Here is a 25,834-nt window from a genome sequence, read left to right on the forward strand (position 1 = left end):
ATGCTACGTTTCCAAATAAAATTTCAGCATGAACATATAACTTCAGATGGGAAATGAATTTGTGCTCTAACTTTCTGAAAGCACAGTTCCACTTGTCCAGTAGTTTTAGTAATTTCTACACAACTTGCTGATGTTTACGTAGAAGCTGAATGGCAAAATTCACATGTATTTGCGTCATGAATGGACCGTCCACGGATGAGTGACCACTGAGCTTAAGATGGAGTGTCAAACCCATTTGACTTCGCGGGCCACGTGCACTCCAATTAAATCTCAAGTAAGGTGATGCACAATATTTGTGGCTGAAAATCCATGAAAAAGAACTTTTCAAAATGTTCTCCATTATCTTGGCACAAATAATTAATAGTACTTAAAGGAAAATATTCACCTTTATTCATTTTTTCAACTCAAAATTATTTCAACTGTCTTATGAATAGGTGAGTCACCGTTCAGTTATGTAGCCTTTGTGAATGTATTCATTAAAAAAATAAGTTGTGGCAGTCCATGGGAAAAACCCCAAGGTTAAAACAAACCAAACTCTTTTGAAGTGAAGCTTTTGACTGAAATTATGTAATATTCAGTGTCTTAGAACATGTTTACAAGACTTATCTATTTTCGCTGAATTGTACTGTGAACATGGCACACCAATTTTGCTCCTTGGCATCGCTTGGCCTTCACAAGTGTATCAATGTCTGTTAAGTGTTGTTGGTGCACTCTCCAGTGGACAAAATTCACAACAGAATTTATTTCGATTGAAAAATATTAGCCAACGTGTTCTCCATCTCCACGGGCAGGATTGGACCCACTGACAGGCTGGTTCTGGCCCACGGGCCTTATGTTTGACATGACTGGCTTGGAGTGCCGTCAGTAAATGGAACAGGGACTGGAAGAGCATATGAGTGGACAGTCTTGGAAACCTATCCATTATTCAAGCTGCTTACCCTCACAAGGGTCATGAGAGAGACACATACTATCCCAGCTAGCTTCGGGCAAAAGGCGGACTACACCCTGAACTGGTCGCCAGTCAGTTGCAGGGGAGATATTGACACCATCACTGAGCAGGGATCGATCCCACTCTACTCGCACCAAAGCCGGGCGCGTGTACCACTACAGTGACTCTTAGTCTTGGAAATGTATTCACCGATTCATAGATGAGACACCTGTTGTGAATGTTGCCCTTCAGGTCCTTAGAGAATTGCATGTTTTGGAGAAACTAATGAAACACGTCAAAACAAGGTCAAATTAAGTTCAGCCCAAAAGGTTATTGTGGATTTCAGGTTCATCCCGATATTTCAGGAAGAAGTTGAATATTCTTCATGTTTTGAGAGTAGCACATGTGTGTTTTTCAATAAAGTGCAAAGTCAATCATCGACTCCTCGTATGGAATGCGTATTACTGCATTTTTATTTGTTCATGCAGGTCTTTGTTAACCGAAGTGATGTATTTGTGTGTGTCAATGTGCCATCAATTCCAATTGTGTGTGCATCAGAGACCAAATGAAAGGGATCAGCTGTAGACCAAATATTAAATGGTTGACCCAGTCAGGCCAAGCCGGTGGGGGTTTAGGTCGGTCAAGGCTGACAGAGGAGGGATGAGATCACTTCCTTCATTCCTGAAAAAAAATACCGGTCATCTTCAGTCCAGACTGCGATTGTTTGCACAGGGAAATACAGGACATAATTCAAATGTGTGAAATAAGTGACGCTCAGTCATCTATGACTGTGTTAATGTGTGTTGGCCTGAGGTGTTGCTATGCACCACTGGCGCTTTACACTACAAGAAGACTCTACACAAGCCATGTGAGTGAATGCGGAGGGAGCGGAGGAAAGTGTCACGGTGTCACCGCGGGGCTACAATGGCAAGGAATGCAGTGTCGTGGCGGCAGGAGACGATGGAGAAGCAAAAAAAAAAAAAAAAAAAAAAAAAAAAAAAGAGAAGAGAAAACAGAAAAGGAGAGATGAGAGAAAAGTGGGGGAAAAAACACTTTGCTTTCACTCACACGCTCAATGGGAAATTAGGTCATCCTAGTAAACGCATTGTAGGGAACAAATCATCATCATCATAATTGGATCCTTAACCAATCTGAGGGCGCTTCAGACGCACGCACAAGCCACAAAAGCTGTCACACGTTTTTAGAGCCGCTCACACGACCCTGGGAGGGAGTAAAACAGAATTCCGGTATAAATCTATGCTTGTTTGACAGTTTTATGCCTCATTCAGGAGGTTCATTTGGAACAGGAGCATGATAGAGGAGCGTAATTTGTGCTATATGTAATTGTGGTCGCGATCTTTTCATAAATCATTGTGCGCCTACAGCACAGAATTTAATAATAATAAAAAAAAAAAAAAATCAAGAAAGGAGCCGTCCATCAGATAAGCCATACGACCATTGTACTCAGCCATGATGGGGATTCTCACCAAGAAAAGGGCATTAGAAGAAAGAAAGTCTTTCCATGAAAGTAAGAAACATGTTGATGTGCATTTGTAGCAATAATGATCTAAACTGCATCACTGCGCATTAAAATATTTTGTCCCAGAAATGGATCACAAAATAAAATACAATGAAACGAACAAAAAAAAAACAAAAAACAATCGCAAATCTCCTTTTTTTTTTTTTTTTTTTTTTAAAGATTTGCTGCCATCTTATTTAATTATTGGAACGTCACACTTTAAATGATGAACATTTTGTGCTTTGCTAGTTATCATCTCAATTTTTGGTCTATCGTTGTCTTTCAAATTGACAGTTTCTTTTCTATAACTGGTGAGTATCATCGTACTCTGTTTTGCTTCACTGTGCAATGACGATAAAGGAATTCAATTCAATGTCACGCTCTTCGCAGGGACAGCCATAGCTGCACCTTTAATTGTCAATTTATCGTACTGATTAGGATCCCGTCGGGGGGAAATTCAATTTACACTCCGCGGTATATTTTGCGTCGTACAGTAAACAGAATTGGACCACACACACACGGAAGCGTATGCAAGAAGAGTGATGGGGAATCCAAATGGTGCCGTGAACCAGAGCTCAGGTTGGGGAAGGTTTGATGCCTTGCACGAGGGCACCTCGACGGGATTCGGGAGTAGCATTCGTAATGATGAGTTGGAATTGATCTAATTTGTCAAAAGCAAGACTCGACAACACTCCACCACCAGGACCGCTTTCAATCAATAATACTTGAAAAGTAACTATCATGGTGAATTTTTACTATACTGGTTGAAGCATGGGGTGGCACAGTGGATCAGCTGATAAACCGTTGGCTTCACAGTTCTGAGGAGCTGGGTTCAGTCCCAGCCCAGCCTGTGTGGACTTTGCATGTTCTCCCGGTGCCTGTGTAGGGTTCCTCCATGCACTCCGGTTTCCTCTCACATCCCAAAAACATGCAAAATTAATTGGACACTCTAAATTGCCCCTAGGTGTAATTGTGAATGTGTCTGTTTGTCTCCATGTGCCTTGCGATCGGCTTGCAACCAGTTCAGGGTGTACCCCGCCTCCTGCCCGTTGACAGCTGGGATAGGCTCCAGCACTCCTAACGACTCTCGTGAGGATAAGCGGCAAAGAAAATGGATGGATGGATGGTTTAAGCATACAGTTTTATAGTGCTACAGTTTCATGCAACTATACAAAAATATAAGGTTAACAAAATATAACGGTGCCTTGAGATATGCTGTTGACAACAGTCAACGGCAAAAGTGAATACTTTTGATTTGGTAAAGGTGGAATTTTTTCTCGGTATACTTCACAATGTGGGCTAATGAGAGTGTGCAGAAGCACTTGATAAGTTAAATCCTCTTAATAGCATCTTGCATCTGGGCCAAAGGTTTAGCCACATGAGCCCTGTCAACTGGCTGTTGCATAAAACGAGGAAAAGACTGAGAGGTTGACCTCAGATCCTCGTCACACATTTTATATGAGGCTCCGCACATTATTTATTCATGTTTAAAGGCAGTCAGTCGGCTGCTGGCATCCCAAGACGCGCTTCCCCCTGCATCTAAACTGGAATCAAAGATGCGTAATACGGGCTGAATTCATTTTCGTGTTTTACGGGAATTCATTGCATGCGTCGGCCTCAGCTTATGTTGGTGATATTTGCAGGAAGCCTGTCAACAAGTCGGGGAAGACATTGAGAGGAAAGACAGAGTTGACACTAATCCCCACAATAGCCAGTGCCCATGTTGCTTATCAAAATAATTGACAGGATTTTATGCAGCAAGACGCAAGCGTTTATCCTGGTGGTACCCACGCGGCGACTGCGGCGGAGTAATGAGACGTCTGGAGTTGTTGCGGTGTCTTTGTGGCGGCGGTTTCACGCATCCATTTGCTTCATTCCGTTGTAATCGAACAATCTCACTGCATTGTTAATGTTAAATGGTGTTTACGTCCGACAGCCTGGTTGGCGCCAAAAGTAGCTCGACCATTTTGCAAAATTAAATTTCAAGTTTTACCACAGTCTATCACAGCATCAGTGATGGGCCCTGGGGACTGCTGAATTGCGTTCAAGCAACTTTCCCAAATTTTAGTCTGTTTATTTTTCTTCTTATTGCTCTTCTTATCTTTTGAAACTGTTGAATGCATTACTTTAAATCTTTTTTTTATACAAATGGGGTTTTAAATTTGCCATCTTTTTTCCGAGGAATCCCACTCATGTCTTTCAAGAGGCTCTTGTCTCACAGGATCGGTCCCTCATGCCCCCTAGCGGCCTGGCGCACTTCCTATTTGCTGGCGTGGACTTGCAGCATGGCTCGCAGTTGGGTTTGAGTTAGCGTGTTTCTGGTATTCCCAGCATTTTTGTTTGGCATATGTTTCGTAATTTGTAGGTTTTGGCTTCTGCTTTGTTTCTGTGATTACAAACACGGCAAGCAGTAAATGGCAATTCCACAATGTCATTATAATTCCATGATGCATGTTTAGTTGTTGCATTTTTTTTCCACTGGATATGTCTTTACAACTTCCTTTTGGCTGTGAGATGTGTTGTTGTAGGAGATTAAGTACCAGAATGTATATATATTTTTTACTTTCCAACACTTTTTACTGGTGCTAAATTGTTGCCTCGACCTGAAACGATGTGTTCCCATAACTTTGTTAATGTTGTGAACCAAGTAGCAAAATATACTTTTGCATAAGATTCTGTACTTCTGACCACAGAAAGAGAGAAGACTTTTTTTTTGTATTATCTTCTGTACATATTTCATTTGTCCTTATGTGTTTACAACTGTTTCAACTCAAAGGAATAGGTCAGTGTAAATGTGGCACATTGGTTGTTCAACACAGCAGACACGATCCCTGGTGTCATTGTAAATAAGACTCACTTTGCAGTACTGTGCATGGGAGATCACACACTCCCAAACCGCGAGGAGGGGGGGGCAGGCGGAGGATTGCAGACATGGTAAAAGTACGTACGCTCTGTAGTTCAGTAACAGCTCAGATATTTGTGATGGAAAAAAGGTGAATGTAGAAAGAAGTATTGATTCAATTACTTAAGTAAAACCAAAACCACAGATCCTGAATTATCTTGAGGTGCAAAAGTAAAAGTGAATTTATATTCTCAGTTATGTACAATACTCATTTCAACTTGTCACAATGGGATCATAAACCTTCTGGACACTGAATAGTTTCTCTCTCTGATTAACTTGCATACTCTATGCAGTGATCATACTGGGGACGGGGGGTGGTATCACTGGACACTATCAAAACAATGCGTTCCCATAGCTTCGGTAAAATTATGAACTTGACTGAGAAGATTTGCTTAATTTGCTGATGATTACAACTCACAAAATTCTGCTAGCATAATATTACCACACGATGGAAAAACGTGGTAGATGGGCTAGCAAAACTAGCGTCACTGTTGCTGAGGATAACCCTTCAAACAACAGACAGTACAACAGACAATATAACGATTCTCACAGGCATATGTTCTTTATCCTTTGCAATAAACAGACTAATGTGCTGTCAATGTATACTGATGCAAGTACCAACCCTGCAGTTGTGTTATGTAAACTGGTATTATAGTTTTACAAGTTCCAACTGTCTCGTGACATTGAAGGCACACAAATGTGATTGGGTGTGTGAGTGTGTGAATGTAATTGGACGACAGAGTTGGGGGTGGGTGCTGTGCAACCGGGGAAAACGGGAGTGAGTGAGTGAGTGAGTGAGTGAGTGAGTGAGTGAGTGAGTGAGAGTGAGTGAGTGAGTGAGTGAGTGAGTGAGTGAGTGAGTGAGTGAGTGAGTGAGTGAGTGAGTGAGTGGATGGGGTTGTGACTGCAGGTGCACAAAGAGAATGGACGACTGATCGATTAGTCAGTCGACTAATCACCTTTTCGCTTCCTGGAAAAAAAAATCTGAAGCTGTTCAACTCCTAAATATTACTGCAGTTTACTGAGGATTTGTGACTATCTTCTACGTGTACTGTCTGTATGTGTGTACTACACTGCCCTCTGGTGGCAACACCAGAAGGAGCTGCACCATGAATGCATGAAATCATGACGCAAGAATTGTTTAATTTTTCAGATTCTACGTCTATGTTGTTATTGTATGTTTTGATTTAAAAAAAAAGTACTGCCTGGTGTGTGCTTATTCAAAAAAAAAAGATATGTTTTCAATATTTGTGCTGTTTTTTATGGGGGGGAGGGGTTAAAGACATTTCTATTAATTTCAATGGGCAAAGTTATTTGAGACCATTTGTCATCAAGTGTAAGGAGCGAAAGTCGCCAGAAAAACGCTCAAGTACAGATATCTGAAAAATCAACAATGTCAGTCGGTCACTGGACCTGAAGTAACTGAGTATTTGCATTTGATTACTTCCTGCCACTGGAACTAAGCTTCACTACTTCGGAGGACTGCGCGCGGGCATCCTCAAGCTCGCAGACATCCAGGACGCCAGTCGGATGATTGACAGGCTAGCGACCCTCCTTCCCGTGGTCCCCACCTCCTCGTCGCCCTCTCCCTCTCTTTTCCCCGCACTCTGCTCTCTCTCTCTCCCTTCATCTCCCGGGCTGCGCGCACACTCTCCACGCCGCCAACGGGGATGCATCGAGGGCGAAGCGCAGCCTGAAAAATGGCCCCGACTCCGCGCGTCCTGTGGATCTATCCTTCCCTTTTCCTGCTCACCTCCACGGTGGTTTTTCACGTGTTTTCGCCGTGTGGAGCCTTAAGGAATTACCCGGACAATGAAGGTAAGTTGGGGAAGGGGGGTTCGGGGGGTGGGTGGGGGTTTACCGGAGATGTTGCGGAGGAAAGCCCCATCTGGAGCGCCCGCTTGCCGGGCGTCGAGCGTTGGAGCTTCTCGGTGAAGCGCTCCTTTTAGTTATGAATCATGCATAAAGAGCCACAAAAAAGAGCAAAGGAGATCGAGGAGTGAAGTCACGTTTCTCTTCAGTATTTTGCCATTAATTTTGCATGACGTGCCGAAAGAAGGCTGATGTGAACCAAACACACCAAAGTGGGAGAACTTATAACAATTGAGCCCCTCAAACAACGCGAATCTCATCCAGCCACGTTCATTAAAACACGCTGAGGGATGATGTTTTTTTTTCTTGTTCTTTGGAGTCAAGCCATCTCACTCAGTCTGCAAATGAGAGGCAGACTCTCTCTGTTATTATATTAACATCGATGTTCAGCCAATACATTTAGTCGCAAAATACTCCTGCCTGCTTCTCTGGCTGAAACATGTAAAATGGCTTGTTTACTGGCAAGTAGGAGGAGGGGGTAGAAAAAAAAAAAAAAACCAAAACTAATCGCTCCGCATGCAAGCAGGCGGGGAGATTCATGATGAGCACTTTATTAAGCAACTTATTGGCGAGGAGAAGCGATGATGCTGTCAGGCAGTGGCGGTGCTGCATTTGTGCTTTGACGTACTCCAGAAGTTTACAAATGGAAGGAGGGAAAAAAAAAAAAAAGAAGAGCGTGCAACAGCAATTCTGAGAAGCAGTAGAGCAAACATGAATCTATGATTTGATGCTCTTGTGGCAAAATCTCTGGGCACCACTGTTTAATTTTTTGTTTGCTCTTATTTTGGATTCGGAATTGGGACATTTCCATGATTTGCTGTGGAGAAAATCAATACATTGCTATATTTTCCCAACATGTTAGGTTAATATGAGTTCACAGATACGTGTTTTTAGACCAGTGGTACCACCCAAAACAATCAATCAATATGCTTAGCTCTTCAAGCACCAATACCAACATGAAAATACAGTAGCATAGTAGGCCCAAGTGTGCACCGAAACAAGAGTTTTTGTTCTTAAGTATATTTAATTATTGTAAGACAATCTAACACGCCCAGTTTGAACATTAACACGTGAGTTAAATATAGGGGTAGATTATTTAAATATGATTAAATTAAAATGTTTTCCACAAAATATGTACCCAACACTTCTATTTCCCTTGCACCCTCCTAAAAAAAAATCAATAAATAAATAACTAAATAAATACTAAATGGCAATGGTATTAAAAGGTAGGTATTAAAACGTTAAACATAACTGAACTGTATTCGGGCAGTAATTCCTTCCTGTGCCAGTAGAGGATGTCCGCATACAAATATGGTACCAGTACCACACTATGAGACTACCTTTGACTACAAATTAGACTAATTAATTAGACGAATTAACAGTTAGTTAACTGCTGGTTGAGCACTACATTGATTGATCGACAATTAAAAGCACACAAGCAACAATTATTTGTAATTCTACGTAGTCACATAAGTTATTCAAGAAACTATACAGAAAAAACGGACACCTTACCTATTAGGTTATTTATTTTTTACTACGTATACAGTACAGCATACAGTATTTCAAGCAGCGGCTTATAAACGGTTCAAAAGGAATCCAGTCAAATATGCACAACGAGCAGGCCACACCTCAGCCGATATGGACGGGACCTCCAATTTGAGTATAGGCACAATGGCGAATGTATGCCACAGCCCGGAGGAGTTCTTCTCGGGCTCGGGAGGATAGACGGGAGAAGCGAGGATGAGGAGAGCCAGTCATGGGAGGAGCGTTTAAACAAGAGGAGACAATGCAGAATGCATGTGATGAAATATTCATTGAGGTGAATACAGAACGAAGGATGATGAATTGAGACTCCTGTTGATTTAGATAAACGAGTTGCAGCGTTTGCGGCACGCGCGGCCGGCCAGCTCCAGTCGATGGCCGCTTTAATTGATATGAACACTGAGTGACTTTCCCGAGATTTTGTTCTCTTGCTCGTCCTCCTTGTGATCACACTATCCCGCTGTTTCACACATACTGGCCTAATTTGCACCTCGAGCGCCACTGCTGTGTGGTAAACACCTTCTCTCCGTGGCCACATCATTAGGTACGCCTGCTCAGGCAGTTCACCGAAAGATATTGAGAGGTGTTTCCGATATTGTGTTGCTGGAAACAGCTGAGTGTGATAAAGGGCACCCATATGCAAGTGTTATTTACAAAAAATATTGATAATTAATATCTTTTTTGGTGGTGTTGCTCCAAACTAAATATGAATATTTCCCATGCATATTTTGTGATCAATCTTTTGTACTGGATTATTGGACTTAATGTTGTAGTTTATGCTTGGATAAGGTTATACGTACATGTGCCTATGCTGATAAAACTTTTCAGGTAATTTTAAGCAACTTTACCGCTTTGCTTGAACATTTCTAGCATTCTGGAGCTAAGAGATTGTCTTCAGTGTGTCTTTTTGTTTGTGTGCGATTGTGTACTTTGTCCACCCACAGGGCTCGGGGTCTCGTAAAAACCTTACAGTTCCCAGTTCAGGACCAATTAAAGACCAAAAAGCCCATGGAAGGAGCTTTGATACTCTGAGCTGAAATCATGTTCCAGTGTCAACAAGCGTTGTTTACTATGTGATTTTATGCGGAAATTGTTGGCATTTACAAGGAAAGCAGGCTGCAAGTGTGGGCAAGCAGAACAAAGTGCTAGAGGGGGAATTGATGAGATTGCTTGAAATTGGTGGTTACTGGAGGCAGGGGAACATGATCCATATTGGAAATGACTTTTTTTTATTATTATTTTTTTTTACAAGTTTGCTTTTTTAAAGGCTTTGTCAGCAGCGCTAAAAAGAGAAAGAGGATTACCAGCAGAGGGAGCCCCCACACACTCACTCAGCAAAGTGTGAACCCTGAGGGCAAACTGATGTAACATTAGTGTGGGTGCCCCCAGGTTTAAACGTGGGTTTGCCTCCATCTTTTACCACCTTTGCAGTTTCGAACTTCTTTGCCTCATTTCAGCATCTGTTACGCTTTTGTTTGTGCTCTTTTCTATTTTTGTGTTTGCAGCCCCCACAATACTAGAAAACACACAAGGGCTTCCTTTTATGTTATGCTAATTAGAATGTAGCATTTAAATAATGATTCAACCAATACATTTGTGAGTGCAGAGTGTAATGAGACATTTTTGATCGTAAAGAATGAAGAAAGCATTGATCTGTGGTTGACGGAGCTTTGGTAAGCACTTAGGCTAGCCGATTGGCCGAAAATTCACATCACAGAATAGTTTGTATCCCTTCGCAGTAACACTGGATATTGCAAAATAAGGATATATATTCCTTTAGCAAACGTAAAAGGATAAATACAAGTTAAAAAAATCAAAATTAATTTTGAGAAAACGTTTTGTATAGATCTTGAATGTCAGAACTCAACAACACAAATTACATTGCTGGTGTTACAAATACGTCATATACTAAAAATGAATATAGTTTTGACTTTATGAGCTGCTAATCCGTGCTGACGTGTGTGATGATTTATTGAGGTCAACTATTAATGAACTACTTCAGATTTTGGGTGAACTGTTTATTTCTGCCTGAAGAACATCAGTGAGAATGAGCGGTTTTCAAGTGAAAGTTAATTTTCATTCATGAGGGCCAGGTTTTGTGTGACTTCCAGGACTAAACTTGTCTGAACTCGTTATGTACGGGTCTTCATATGTCAGGAAAGTTAGCACGGTATTTGGCAACCGATTCAGCGTAACTGTGATTTATGTGTACATGCCCATTGTGGGACACACATATGGCAGCCAATGTTTTTTTTTTTTTTAGGAAAATTATTTTTGGTTTCGGAATGCTTTAGTTAAAACTGCACAATCACAGTGTTTGTATGCAATTTATTTTGTTTTGAAGACAGTTAGCTAGTGCTGCAAGGAATGCAACGTCATAAATTTTCTGATACCATAATTCTGGTCATGCTGCGCTGCGTGTTTGCACATTAAGGTCTAAAGTCCTGTTTTTGTTAGAATTCCTCATTTTAAAGAACACCATTCAAACAAAAAAGTTTTTTTCTTTCCTCATGTTTTTGAGATTGTAGTGTGAAAGCTGCAGCTGGCAACAAATGTGAATGGAATGGGTTGCAACAACAGTAAAAATGGGTGAATACCCTGTCAGGAATATATTGAGAAAAAACAAAAAGAAGCTACCAACTAGTTCATTTTAAGAACTTAACACAGCGTAGTGATGAATTAATGATTTTTAGATGTGAACGCTGTGTAGCTGCTGTATCATTTTCTCGCTAGATATTAATAATTCACTTGCGATTTTGCTGTTCATCGTTGACACTCCCCCTGATTAAGGCGGTTCCACCCAGACTTATGCTAAAAATGTTTCACATAAGAACGTATTTTGTTATTTCGCTAATCTACATTTTACATTATCTTAGCAATTAGCATGGTGTCTCATCTTTTCCTCTTTTCTCATCTTGCTCAATATATCGCATAATTATCTAACTCCACATCCTCTTTTAGCGATAAAAAAAATACTTGTGAGAAGTGTATCTTATTTGCAGCCCTGGAGGAAAGAATTAATAATTTATAAGAGTGGCGCTGGACAATATTTAGCTGCACTACTACTAGTAAGTTAAAGCACCGCCTAGCATTTCCCTGCAGTTCCCGAGCAGCTGGGAAAGCACGTCACGATTGGTCGGTAGCGTCCAAATCCCTACCATAGGTCAAATTCGTAGTAACCGTAACTGACATGAGGCTTTTTTAATGATTGGCGTTCGGTCGCGGAGCTGGCGGAAGGTGGTAGGTAGTACATGTGGCTGTATTGCTTTGTAAGGTCAACGAGACCAGTTAGTGCAAAGACAAGCATATGTAAAGCATGCCCTCTAGTGACACACACAAACACACACACACACACACACACACACACGGGCACACACGCACGCACCGTCTTAATGATTCACACAAGATCCTCACTATATAATATAATGTAGGGTCAGAGGTCTCCTCTGCTTTAATTGCTTTAATCTATAAGGGTTGCTTGTAGTTATCGGCAGAGCCATAGCTCACAGTGAATGTGCCTTTGTGCGCCTGCGATGGCGGCGCCCCCGTGTAGCAACCATGACCTTGAACAGAGGAGGCTATAGATCGTTGTTGTCATCAGAGAGTGGTAAAAAAGGGAAGAAAAGAAAAGAAAAAAAGCATAACCACTTGATTTTTGTTGTTTTCCTCCAATTTTCTAAAATCTCCGTTTCTTATATGTGCCCTACTTTGTTTGATCTCTCTCTTGGATTGTTTTCCCTTCTGCTCTTAGTTCAGCTCTTTCTCATGCAATCCACCCGCCCCCTCCCTTGGTAACCCTAATAGCACAGGAGCTCCCGGCACTTGGAAGAAGGTGGAGCTGGATATGTGTAATACATAGGCACACCGAAGTAGGTGCCCGTCTATTGTCCATGCACGCCCACAGATACTCATTCCATCCTAATGTACGGCTGGGGGGCAGTTTGGTGGTCTTGGTCTAGCGAGTAACGTCAGGTATTCCTGCGGCTGGCTGATAGATGAGGCTATAAATACAGCACAGTGACAGGGAATGATTCTGGTGTGAAGGCTATGTGTAGATGTGTGTGTGTGTGTGTGTGTGTGTGAGAGAGAGAGAGAGAGAGAGAGGGGGGGGGGAAGTTATTATCAATAAAAAAGCAAAAGAAAAAAGCAAATCCACACGAGTGAGGTGAAGCAAAGCAACAAAGAGGCACGTGTCGTGGCAAAGCACACTGATTGTAAAACCCAGTGAGGCTTTTTCTTACATTAATAAATAAAACCAAAGGAATTGGACTTTATTTTTTTGACATTTTTCATCTTCACAAAGAAGTGGAACACCCGTTGCATTGATCTTTGCCCTTTATTGTATGTTTTTTTTTTGTTTTTTTTTGATGAATGCAATGTCAGATTCTAGCCGAGAGAGAAATGAAAACACTCTGAGTGTATGCGTATGTATCCTAACCTCAATAGAAACATAAATGAAACTTCTGTGCAGATTAGCTTGGCAGAACGAGCGCCACTGTCCTACTAGCACCTCTCCATCAGCATTGACTAACACGTTATATGCACATTTCTGTTTTATTTTCAGCTCAGATTATAAGATATTATTCCTTCGCATACATGTAAAAACGCTGACACTCAAAGCATGTTTTACTGACACTACTACTATATCTGACCGACACTACACAGTTGCCTCAGGAGACACGTCGGTGTAGACATGTCAAGTACACTGTAATAGCGCAACTGAACTTTCAGTAAGACACAATTCTTGGATGTTGGAAACTTTCCAAGGGATTGCAGTGGTACCTCTTCGAACAAATTACCCAATTGGAGTGATTGGAGACACAAGCTGTTGCTTGGCCAATTTACTTGCATGCAAAAATTTGGGCTACAAGCATTAACTATATAGTGGCAGTGAACGTCTATGTATATAGGCGGTATGGTGGGCTCAGCTCACAGTTCGGAGGTCTCGGGTTCAATCCCAGCCCCGCCTGTGTAGAGTTTGCACGTTCTCCCCATTCCTGCGTGTTTTCTCTGGGCACTCCAGTTTCCTCCCACATCCCAAAACATGCAACATTAATTGGACACTCTAAATTGCCCCTAGGTGTGATTGTGAGTGCAACTGTTGTCTGTCTCCATATAACCTGCGATTGGCTGGCAACCAGTTCAGGGTATACCCTGCCTCCTGCCCGTTGACAGCTGAGATAGGCTCCAGCACTCCCAATGACCCTTGTGAGGAAAAGAGGCAAAAAAAAAAATTATATATATATATATATATATATATATATATATATATATATATTATATATATATATATATATATGCCACTCCCAGTAGACGTTAATGGTCAAACTAAACATCAAATAAAGATAATTACACTTTGTGAATTTAAAACAACCACTTTGTGTTGAATGTCCGACAGTTTAATGCTAACAATGTAAACTCTCTTAGATAGGCTAACAAAGAGCATCAGTGTGGCGGTGTTATAACACATTAACACAAATGGTGCAACAACACATTTCGACTGACAATGCAACAAAACTCTCACTTAAACTATCCTCTGAGAAAAATGACATGTTAGTGCAGTTGAATGAGTCACTGACTTTTCATTTGTGTCAGCATGACTGTATTAGACTAGCCTCCGGTGACCAAGGCGTGCATACAAGAGGGAGCAAAGGGGGCATTTTCATTTATTTCAATATGGAAAGATGATTGGTGATATAAGTCAGTTTACACACACACACACACACACACACACACACACACACACACACCACACACACACACACACACACACTAATGTATAATTGGAAACTCTAAATTGCTCCTAGGTGTGATTGTGAGTCAAACTATTTGTCTGTATGTGCCCTGCGATCGGCTGGCAACCAGTTCAGGGTGTACCCTGGCTCCTGCCTGATGACAGCTGGGATAGGCTCCAGCACGCCCCGCGGCCCTTGTGAGGATAAGGGCAAAAAAATGGATGGATATATATATATATATATATATATATATATATATATATATATATATATATGAGAATTAGGTGTACATTGTATTTGCAAACTTGCAGGTTATGTGTTTGAATATAAAAGCAGTATAATCTTGGTTAAAAACACTTTTGGGAAATTTTGTAGAATTTCTGCTTTACCTCACGCTTCCATCCATGTTAAAAGCAAAACAAAACAAAACAAAACAAAACGCAAACTCTTTCTGCTATTAAGGCTTCTGAACTCACCGCCCTGCTTGCACTGTGGATTCTCCCATCGTTTACACAAATCATTTCTAAAATCCTGCAAGCTAGAGCAAAGTATTGGGGCCACACTACAGCATCTAAACCACGGGGAACATGTTTTATTCAGTATTTATCTTTTTGCTATTCTGTGAATGAACTTGTTCAGTTTGCAGGAAGTTTCTATAAAGTTTATTTGAAACGCTGCATCAACAACACTGATTCGTTTGGTTCTCCTGCGACTTTCATATTTGATCAGTTTCAATGTACACGTTTGAGCTTAACTTGCAGTTGTTACACGTCATGCTTCCTGTTTTACAAGACAGCTGCAAACGTATTAAAGCCATCCGGTGGAATCAACTCTAAAAAACGATTCCTAACACTAAATGGCATGTAAAAAGAAGAGCAGCGTGAAAAAAGTCTCTCAGAAATTTACAGTCTATGTAATATAGGTAGACCAGCCTGGAAAAACGCTCCACTCATGTTCTATCACCACCAGCTCCAAATGTAAAAAAAAATTATGCTCTAACATAATTTGTGTCACTAAAAAAAATTCACTGGAATGACTTCAACAGCTTTAAATGATGTTTTAGTTTTTTGGGGGTTCAAAAATGAATGCTTACTCCTGTCAATTGTATTCACCGTGTCGGCTCGAGTGTACATTACGTTCCATTACTCTTTGGTGACCCCCTGAGGGGAAAAAGTTATCAATAACACTTTTTTGAATAGTGATGAAGTCAATATTTTGGCCAATCCAAAAGTGAACTGCAGTGGTTTTTTTTATGTCACGAACAGATGTCATTATTAACCTTTTTTCTATTCTCATATGTGGTGTTCAAATGTGATCACTGGATCTTCTCCTTTCCATAACTCACACATTTATTCCCTCTACTCAATATTCTTTATGTACAAGCCCCTACTCCCATTTTCCTGACCCCAAAAGTGGCTTAATTGAATTAGGCTGCTTCCACTCTTGCTGTAGTCCACTCTGTATTTGCACTGCAGGCTTGACTCGTGTGCGGTAGTGAAAGCGGGCATGAAGCAGCTGGAAAAGCAAATACTTTAAGATTTATAGTGGGTCCAACGAAGAGTACTTATTGAATGTTTGCTGGCTGGTTTGTGTTCTGTCAGGGTTAATGTCGACAGCAGAACACCTGAGAGTTGAAGTTCCGTCGCAAGTCAGCCTACTGGCCAATGGTTCAATCCACAGGATTGATTGTGCTGTCAGAGAAAACTGATACACATGAATGCCAGCCTTAACATTGTTTAGAATTGGCAATATTAAAAGTTGAATGCAGAAATATACCACAGACTATGCATTTCATCAGGTAACAGAAGTGTTTCCAAGAAAATGTGAATTTGTGAATCGCAACCTGGGAATGTCAAAATTTTGTCACGCAACTTTTTCAAACCTCAGCATTAAACGCTCCAATTTAAATGCTGGATATTTGCGGGATAGAGTGGAAAAAGGCTTTTGGACACACGTCCTTTGGATGTCTGGGAGTGACAGACATTGCCGCGCGTGTGTGTTTGTGCACATCAGTAGTAACAAGCTGTCTGCAATGTGATTTCCTCTCCGTGTCAACTGCTAAGGCCCACTGCTCTAATTTCCCCTCCTGTGGCCAACCACTGTGTGACAGAAGTGCGAGTCCACAGGCTATCAGGACTCTGCTCTCATCAGGAGAAATGTCTAACACTGTAAAAGGTCAAGAAGAAAATACGGCGAAACAGCACCACACAACTTAGCTTGGCAATGTTACTGGTGGAAACATATAAAGCTCATTTAGGAAAGAGGCAAATTTTGTGAACCCTTGTTCTTTTAATTACTGAACGAATGAATGCTTGGAATGTTGCACGTCATGTTGATAGTTTGTGCTGCAAGTTATGAATCCTCAAGGTCTCCTCAATATGTAAGCGTGTGTGTATTGTGTGTGTGTGTCGCTCTTTGCCCATGATGAGTTGTCAGCATCGCTTATTAAAAAAAGAAACAAGTGTCTGCGTCAACACAGCAAGTGTCCAACCAGCAGACAAACCCACGCGCGTGCGTAAACGCACACACGCACACAAAGCCGAGAGTGTCTTGAAGCAACAAACAAGGGCATCGTATGTCGCATTATGTCTGAATGGCGTTACCCCCCCAGGGGACAACATACTGTATGAAACAACAGCTAATACCTATTCTGGAAGAAGGAAAGCAATGTATGCATGTAGTCCGAATAATCTTATTGTTAGAAGACGTTCTGATCGCAGCCCATAGGGGACATATGTACATGTACGTATCTTGGCGTTAGGTTATCAATCACTGTCACATCATATTCTTCCTTTGAATTACTATATTTTCCCACACTTAAAAGCCTTTGTCTCAAAAATGTCGGGTCCATCTTTTAATCCAGTGTCCCTTATGTGTGCACTAAATTCTAAAATCTGTAAAAGACTTTGGTAAGCACTCGGCCTGATTGAATGTTCAACCATTTTTTCCTGACACAGGCACAGAGGTAATATTACATAATACTACATACAATACGTACGCTTACCTCCGAAACGTCTCCGGTAGGTATACTGCCGGTATGCTACAAAACAACATTTGTTTCTCTAAAGACCCCCAAAAATGGCATCAGCGCAGAGTCATGCTTACAAGGAACAATTTAAACTACAGGCTATTAGTTATGCGGTTGTGAATGGTAATAGAGCAGCCGCAAACGAATTCAGCATCTGTGAATCTATGGTTCAGAAGTAAAGGCGGCCATAGTTAGAAGACGTACTTGGACAATGGATTATTGAACAAAGACCAGCCGGGAGAACCTCTCTACTGTCAAGGACTACCGCGGTGCAGCGACTGCCAGCGGTTTACAAAATCAAGACTGATATAAAATTTTGCAAGTGTATTGTTAAAGTGAATTAACCTCGGTTTTGCATCATATCTTTGTAGCCTGTATGTTTTCCCATCCGCCCTACAATACGGTGCACCTTATGTATGTGTTAAATAAAGAAATAGAGCCCTGAATCGAGAAAGCGCTTTATAACCTGGTGTCCTTTATGGTATGAGAAAAACGGGAAGTGTAATTTCTGGAGGAAAAAAAATATTTTGAGTTACATGGAGAATTACACACGAAGTTGTTGCGACTGTTAAGCTTTCATCAAGAGTGCTAAGAATAGTGTCATTCATAAGCCACGCGGTTTCTTTGAACAAAGACGGGTTTAAGTCCCAGTTTCTCTCCGTGTAAAAGGCTTTGTTAAGATATATAAACTGTGAGCTGAAGTTGTCCAATTAGTATACTTGAATAATCTCTTTTCCTTGGGCTCACGTTCTTATGGCTGTATAAGATAATAAATACCTGTAGATGTTTCTTTTTTTTCTCCCCACAATAATATTTTGGTAGGGAGGAAATGATGATAGAGTGATGAAACTGGCTAGATTCCATATAAACTTAGCAAATAATAAAGCAGAAAGTTGTGAAAACATGTTTGGAAACAAAAATAATAAATTTGAGCATAAAATGTATAGAAACTAGTGTTGTACTATGTGCACCCATGCATGTGGCTTTAAGAGGCAGGGCCTGGTGGGATGCTGTTTGACATCAGCAAGTTTGTATGTGTCTGGGTGAGAGCAGTGGTTAACAGCAGCTTCAGTTTGAGTTTTGGTATTCTCCTAAAAGTACATCAATGACTGTTGCTCTCCTGTTCTCACATGTGAGGACATTACACTAAGTGCAAGCATTGAGACACGAGATTTATATTCACAGGGACTCTACATGATAATTTAAACCACATTTTAGTAAGTTCAGGTTCAAACTATCATATCAGCAACCCACAGCATACATAGCGCGTACGGAAACCAATTTTAGGTGATTGGTCAGGCAATGTATTGTACGTATCTTTTGTGGGGGTAGGTGTGACGTTAATTTTGCCAGCAGAGGGTAATATTTCCTAAAATGGACGTGCGCTGAGTTTGCTGGAGATTGATGAATTATTCTGTTTGATTCTTATTTATTGAGCACAATATGCACCAGAATACCATATTCTGAACCCTGGTGGGCCATATGTATTCAATTCCATTCTTTCCCCCAAAATTATGTTTATGCCCCCCTTAAGTACAACATTAAGATTTCAGTTTTCATGAAGAACATTATAGACTGCATTATTTTTAGCACTATTGTTTTGGGTGACACTTAGAGCAAAATAACTTATATCTCAAGGCGCCACCGTATTCTGTAAAAAAAACTTGATAAAGCTGTGACATAGCAGGTAACGCTGTTTTGTTCACCATTTTCAAAATGGCCGGCAAACTGCGGAAGTTGTGGTGTGTGCCGCGAGCTTTACCGAGTTCATCTTGTTGAAGTCCTTGCGAAATCGCATGAGGCACCCCAGTTATGAAACAATCATGGAAAGTCACAATGATAAAACACACACACACACGCAGCCTCCATTAAAGTGACATGGCCGGAGGATGAGCGCGCAGTGCAATAACTAGAAGAAAAACGAGCGCTGAGCCCGCGGTGGGTTCAGGATGAGCGGAGGGAGGACTGATGAAAAGACAGCAGTGAGGGGAGCGCTCCTGCTGCGAGGCTGCTTTATTCCTAAAGTTCACAGCTCAACTGTTTGCAGTACTCAGTCCTGCTCTCCGTCGGCCTTTGTGTTGCCCGGACAACAACCTCGACCCTCGCCAGTCCCAGCTGTCAGGCGAGAGGAAGCCCGCGGCTATGAAAATACATTCAAAGAAGCGCAATAAAACAACAATGCCGATCATCCCCATGTAACGCTTAAACCGCGTTATTTGTTAACACTTTACAGAAATGTAAATTATTTACTGATGACAGCGGGGGTTACTGATTGCTTTCCAAATACACTGGTGCCTTGATGAGGTGTCGTGTTACGAGCTGTTGCTTTGTACATTTCTTTGACCCCAACAATAACAAAACAAAAGCTCACACAAAGCTAATCAATCTGGAAAATAACACGTAAGATAAAAACAAACTTTGGCAACCCATGGAACTAGCTGCTCATTTTCTTGTCACTCAAAGAGGATATTGGAGTTTTTGTTGTGTGTTTTTTTTTTTATTTCATTTTCTTACAGACATATCTAGATTGGCAATGAATAAAAACAAAACAAAAACAACCAGAGCAGCATGGGCAAAGTAGTAACTTGTGCCCTCCAGCCAATTGTTTGTAATTAATTAAAAAATAACCTAATAAAATAGGCATGAAATTATGTACAGTACTGCGTTTTGCCTCGGTGGTGGTCTTATTTATTTTTTTTTTTTTTGCATCATCTATCTGTGCGGGAGCGTGTATGTCCGTTTGTGTGCAAGTGTACAAGCATCCTGGTTTTTTTTGGGTGAGCCAGCCTGGATGTTGGCATCATGCTTGAGTCTTGGCAGATGCTGCCCAGCTCCACTAACGGATGTCCACAAGTGCAAGCGAGATAAACAGTGAGAAAGACACATTATCAGACCCTGGAGCAAAGACAAAGATTTTCTGCAGGGGACACAAATGCGAGAGGACTTATAGATACAGAATAACAGACTGAAAAAAAAAGTTTTGTTATACATTACAATGATGTAATATGTGTTCAGCATTTATTATCTAGAAGAGTGTGGTACAATGAAGAATAAATGGCGAAGTACAGTTCTGTTGTATTTAACCTTATAGTACAATACCTTTAATGTTGAAAATGAGTTTGCTTTTTTTGAACTTTTATTTCATTTTTATTTTATTTTTTTTACTTTTATCTGCAATAATGTAGTAATATTGTCATTGATTTTATTATTACAGTAGTTTGTTAGCATTTTTGCATTAGTTAGGAGTGTTGAAGTTCTGACTTTCTCATGAGCAAGTGGCATGGGTAAGCAAGGACTTGGATATATAAGGCTAGTTCAATTTAGGCAGAGGCAAAAGGCAAGGTCCAAAAACATGAATCGAGGTCAGATATGGCAAGGCGGAAAATACAGAACATAGGAAAACAAGGCTATGAGGCACAGGGGACATGGTAACAAGTCAATACTCACACACAAGAAGCCAGTTTCACACATGCGAGACTCACACATGATGAACTGCCTACTAGTGACACAAGGCACACGAGGCTTAAATACATAATAAATAATCAACAACAATGAGGCGCAGTTGAGAGCAAAGCAGTGGCATGGCCATGCCCCTGACAAACTTTCCATAGTGGCTTACAATAATATGACATCAATTTTTCAAGAATAAACAATATACGCTAGATTTTACACAATCAGGATTTTTATTTTTATTTTTTACCAATCAGCAAGTTTACAAAAAACGATAACCGATCGCCATGTTCATTTATTTATGCCATGGTGTGACAGACAGAATGAGGCAGAAAGTACTGGTACATACAGTAATTCATGTATCCACTTTTTTGTTTGTTGGTGTGCTGTATTTTTAATTGTAAAATATGTCCCTTGGCTCCAATTAGGTTGGAAATCACTGCTCCAGTAAGGTTATGAATTCTAATTAGTCAGGTCAAACCAACATTACAATATGATGGAAAAAATGGGAGCTCACTGTTAGTTTTTAGTTGAATTACTTTATTGTAATTCAATTACTTCACCCACATTGAAACCTTAGAACATGATTTGACAGAAAGGAAGCATGTTTTTGCACAACTGTTAGTGTTAGCACTAGCTTGCTAGGCCTTATTATGTCTAGCATTATGGTATTATGGCCTGCTTGGAAGCGATATTGTATTAAAAGTGAATCAATAGAACTCGACCAAGCCTTAAAAGGGATGTCCGTTCTCTCTGTCCTGAGTAACGGTGATGACCAACACATATTTCCCCAATTTTGTTCTGATGATACAGTCGGGGCGACCTACTCGTGTTCTCGTCTCCATCGTGACAAGCACATCCGGTCACATTCGAGTCAACAAGATAAAGTCCAATGATTGTAAACAATATCTATCGTACTACTTCTTAAGAAACCCAACAAGGCTAAATATCTATCAAATATATCAAATATCCAGTACATTATGGCGATGTAGAGTAACTGTCTTTTGCGGAGCAGATCAATGATATCATTAATCGAATTAGCGAATTATACCATTACAACTGATCAGCATAAAATTCTAAATATCAGTCAATACCGATCAAACCAATCAGATTGGTATAAAGTCTATTAATTTCATTTAAAAGTTTTGCTTTGTAGCACTAACCCCAACACAAGTGCATGTAAGCTTGATTCTTATTTGTTGCTATAGTACCTATGTATCTTCTGATTGGATCGGTGATCAACTATCGTTTTTTTTTTTTTTTTTTAACTCACTGATTGGTGATCAGCCCCAAAAATCTTGATAGTATAAAGCCTACAAATTAATTGTCGCCCTTTCCATTATATACTATACTGCTAAAATAATCAAGCTTAACAAGTCATTTGAGCAAGACTTCTTTAATGTTCTCACCTGCAAGCTGTAAAAACTCATAAATCACAGAGAAAGGTGCTATTTTAAAATATTTCTCAGTTGCAGTACTTGACAGGCTTGGACACAGAAGACAAGTCTTATTGGCAAGAACCAGCATCCTCACTGCAGTTAAGAGCCTGTAATTCTGGCAAGTTGACATTTCAGGGGTTGTAAGTTTTCTAGAAAATATTTAGGGCTAGTGCAAGTAAGCGCCTGAATGAAAAAGCAAGGCTGCAAATTTGTAAACGACCTAAAGAAATATGTGGCGCAGTGATTTTACACTCATCCTTCCACATGCGTGCTCCTTTACATGCTTGCCAGTTGTGTGGAGAGTTGGTGCGTCGGGGCGATAAGAAAATAAAAAAGCACATTGGTTAATTTGCGTCAAGTTCACAGTTCTGAAGTCCTGGGTTCGATCCCGGACCCGCCTGTGTGGAGTTTGCATGTTCTCCCCGTGCCTGCGTGGGATTACTCTGGGCACTCCGGTTTCCTCCCACATCCCAAAAACACGAAATATTAATTGGACACTCTAACTTGCCCCTAGGTGTGATTGTAAGTGCGGCTGTTTGTCTCCGTGTGCGCTGCAATTGCCTGGGCACCAGTTCAGGGTGTACCCTGCTTCCTGCCCATCGACAGCTGGCATAGGCTCCAGCACTTCAGTGACCCTCGGGAGGATAAGCGGCTAAGAAAATGGATGGATGGATGGCGTTGTGATCACAGTTAGAAAGTGTTCTATAGGTGGTATGTGATGTCATATTTACATTCTGGTTAAAGGGTCAATTATATTTGTCCAAGACCAGTCCTGAGAGTGAATATTAGCCCATCTTAGGCACACAGACACGCATGAACACCATTAAAGGGCCAAGGAGGAGAGAGAGAATGGTAGAAATGGAGAGAATCGTGGCGAGGCAAATAAAGCCATGGCTGCTTTCTAATGTTTGTTTAAGGAAGCGATGCACTCCCCTCTTTAATTCATTAGTTCCACCTCCAATTAACATAAGAGCTCGACCATGAACTCTGGAGGCGTGACGCTTGCTATTTTACAATGTTTGTTGAAGGCAATAACTGGGTTTTGTTTAGGTTATAAGAACAAATTTTAATTGAAATATTTCAATACATGCTCCAAGTTTCAGATTAAAGACTGTTGCCCAGAATTCTTAGCGTCGGCAAAATGCTTACTTTGGACAAAGGCCTCTGCAAAATGATGTAATGCAATGTCAGCAGTCAGGAAGAGAGCTACAGTAATGCATAATTGACGAGTTCAACCATTGATAAGTGATGTATTGGCAAGAGGTGTGAGGAGAAGCAGAAAAAGCGTTGATGTGCTGCTGAATGTGTGTCTATGTTTTCCCAAAGGATTGCAAAATGGGCTCGGAACATCTAAAACCTGTGCAGGTGATTGCACAACCCTGTGAGATGCAAAGGAAGAACTGATCTCTTTACAAACATAATTGTTCAGATTTTTGATTGGTATGAAGTTATAACAGGGGATGGGGGGGGTTCAGTCGTTAAGAAACAATTCCACCACACACTGCGGCCAAACTTGACTGACGTGTTCAACACGATTGAGCATCGCACATTTCCCGATGCACTCTTACAAAAAACTGAAATCTTTTACTAGGTTTTGAAGTTGCACATTTACTGTACTCTATTATTATTAATACATTTTTTTCTTAAATGAGCCACAAAAATATGGTGGAATTGTTCTGGAAGAAGTGGGTGAAGTGAGGAAAAAAAAACTACAGTATGAGGATATTTTGAGAGGTTGTTGGCGTCATCAGATTCGCTGACTGCACTGGTACAATGTAGGGGACAGACCATCTCCGAGCTTTGCTTTCTAGCCACAAGTACATAAAGTGTAAATACTTAAAGCTCCACTGTCATGCCTAGAAACACTGTAAAATAGATATTGTAATGAAAAATACAGATAACATTATTCACTTCAATGTCTATACGAAAAAATAAATATGAGCGCAGAGCGTGACATCCATGCGCAAAGTTGCGGAACTCACATTGGACATCCAAGTGGTCACCATATAGCCTGCAACGTCATCAGCAGATGTTACACTGGGACAATCGCCATTGAAAACACGTAGTGGCAATTTGCTATGGAACATGGAAGCTCTTTTCGGGAAGAGAACATCTCACAATCGAGTGAAATGACCTTTTTTGTGTAGTGAATATTACCCTATCATTTCGAGCCATATTTTGATGATACACGGATCACTTCTAACTCGCAACAGACTCCTCGGCAGTATGTAGCATACTCAGGAGGGCCCATGCCGGGTGGGGAGGAGAGCTCCTTTCTTCAACTGCACGCCGGCAAACCACCTCCGCATCAGGGCCAACACGGAAGCTGTCACCGGCGAGCAAGCAGTCGCTGGCGGGCGAGCCATTGCAAGCGAGCCGACGCAGAAGTCGTCGCTACTGAGCTGGCACATGAAGTGGGGCTCCCAGAGGGGATAGCCTGGCCAAACCGCCTCCCTGCCTTATTCACCTCTGCGCCGGGCCCGGCCTTGCAGCAATCCACAAGGCTGGTTCGGACTTCTTGACAAAGCCGGCGGCGATGTACAACCCCGGGTAGGCGTAGTCGACAAGGCCGGCGGTGATCCACAAGGCCGTGTGGAGGCCGTCCTTCCGCGGCTGCTGCGCGGAAGCTGACACGCACATCGACACATTTAGCACCCCAGATTCACGCACGCGGATCTTGTGTTACGTTATGAGAGGATTAGCTATATACACACCTACCCATGCAATCCATTTTTCACAATGAACCAGGTCTTTTGGAAAAGTATGAAGAGCGAATCCATTCTCCCGAGTGTTCGAACAATATCCAGCAATCCAACGAAGCGGCATTTTGGCTAACACGAAAGAACAATGAGGTACCTTTCCGCAAGTAAAACTGGTATAAACACACAAGCCAGCCTGTGTGGGCGTCTGCTAATAATGTCACTTCCTGCTTCTTCCCAAAAACAAACCCCTCGAGAGGATTTTCATAGCGGGAGTTACAAAAAGCCATATATGTCAAAATCATTTTTTGTGGTGAAAGAACGTATGGGTTAATTCCGGTTGCCTTTTTTTCATTAATGACGTACTAAAACTCATGCATTTCATGAGAGTGGACCTTTAAGTGCAGTTAAACATTATTTTAATCACAAAATAAACAGTGCATATACCATCTACCCAGTATCAGTACGGCTTGGCAGCACGTTAGCAATCGTTGGCCGGCTGGGTGTCGCTTACGCTTCACATTGCAAACTTACTTTTTGAAGGTGAAAGCTCACATGGATTTCATTATTGGTTGTTACTTTTGGGATGTTACCACAACATTTGATGGTGATTAAAAAAAATATTCAACCACAGCAAACCAGTGGATGATGGTCGGACACGCGAGAAAACTCGATGCCGAAGCCTGCATAACATTGTGGATTTAATGGGCATATGTCAGG

At 41.2% G+C, this 25,834-nt stretch overlaps 1 protein-coding gene across 1 annotated transcript in view; it reads left to right on the top strand.

The window, feature by feature from the left end:
• Positions 1 to 7,020: 7,020 nt before the first annotated feature.
• epha4b (eph receptor A4b) overlaps positions 7,021 to 25,834 on the top strand; it is a 114,282-nt gene continuing 95,468 nt past the window's right edge. The window contains exon 1 of the mRNA XM_061840065.1: positions 7,021 to 7,167. Within this exon, the coding sequence (XP_061696049.1) occupies positions 7,050 to 7,167 (118 nt within the window). The 5' untranslated portion in view covers positions 7,021 to 7,049. The remainder of the gene's footprint in view (positions 7,168 to 25,834) is intronic.

The sequence above is a fragment of the Syngnathoides biaculeatus genome, chromosome 13, assembly GCF_019802595.1.
Source record: "Syngnathoides biaculeatus isolate LvHL_M chromosome 13, ASM1980259v1, whole genome shotgun sequence".
Classification (NCBI taxonomy): domain Eukaryota; kingdom Metazoa; phylum Chordata; class Actinopteri; order Syngnathiformes; family Syngnathidae; genus Syngnathoides; species Syngnathoides biaculeatus.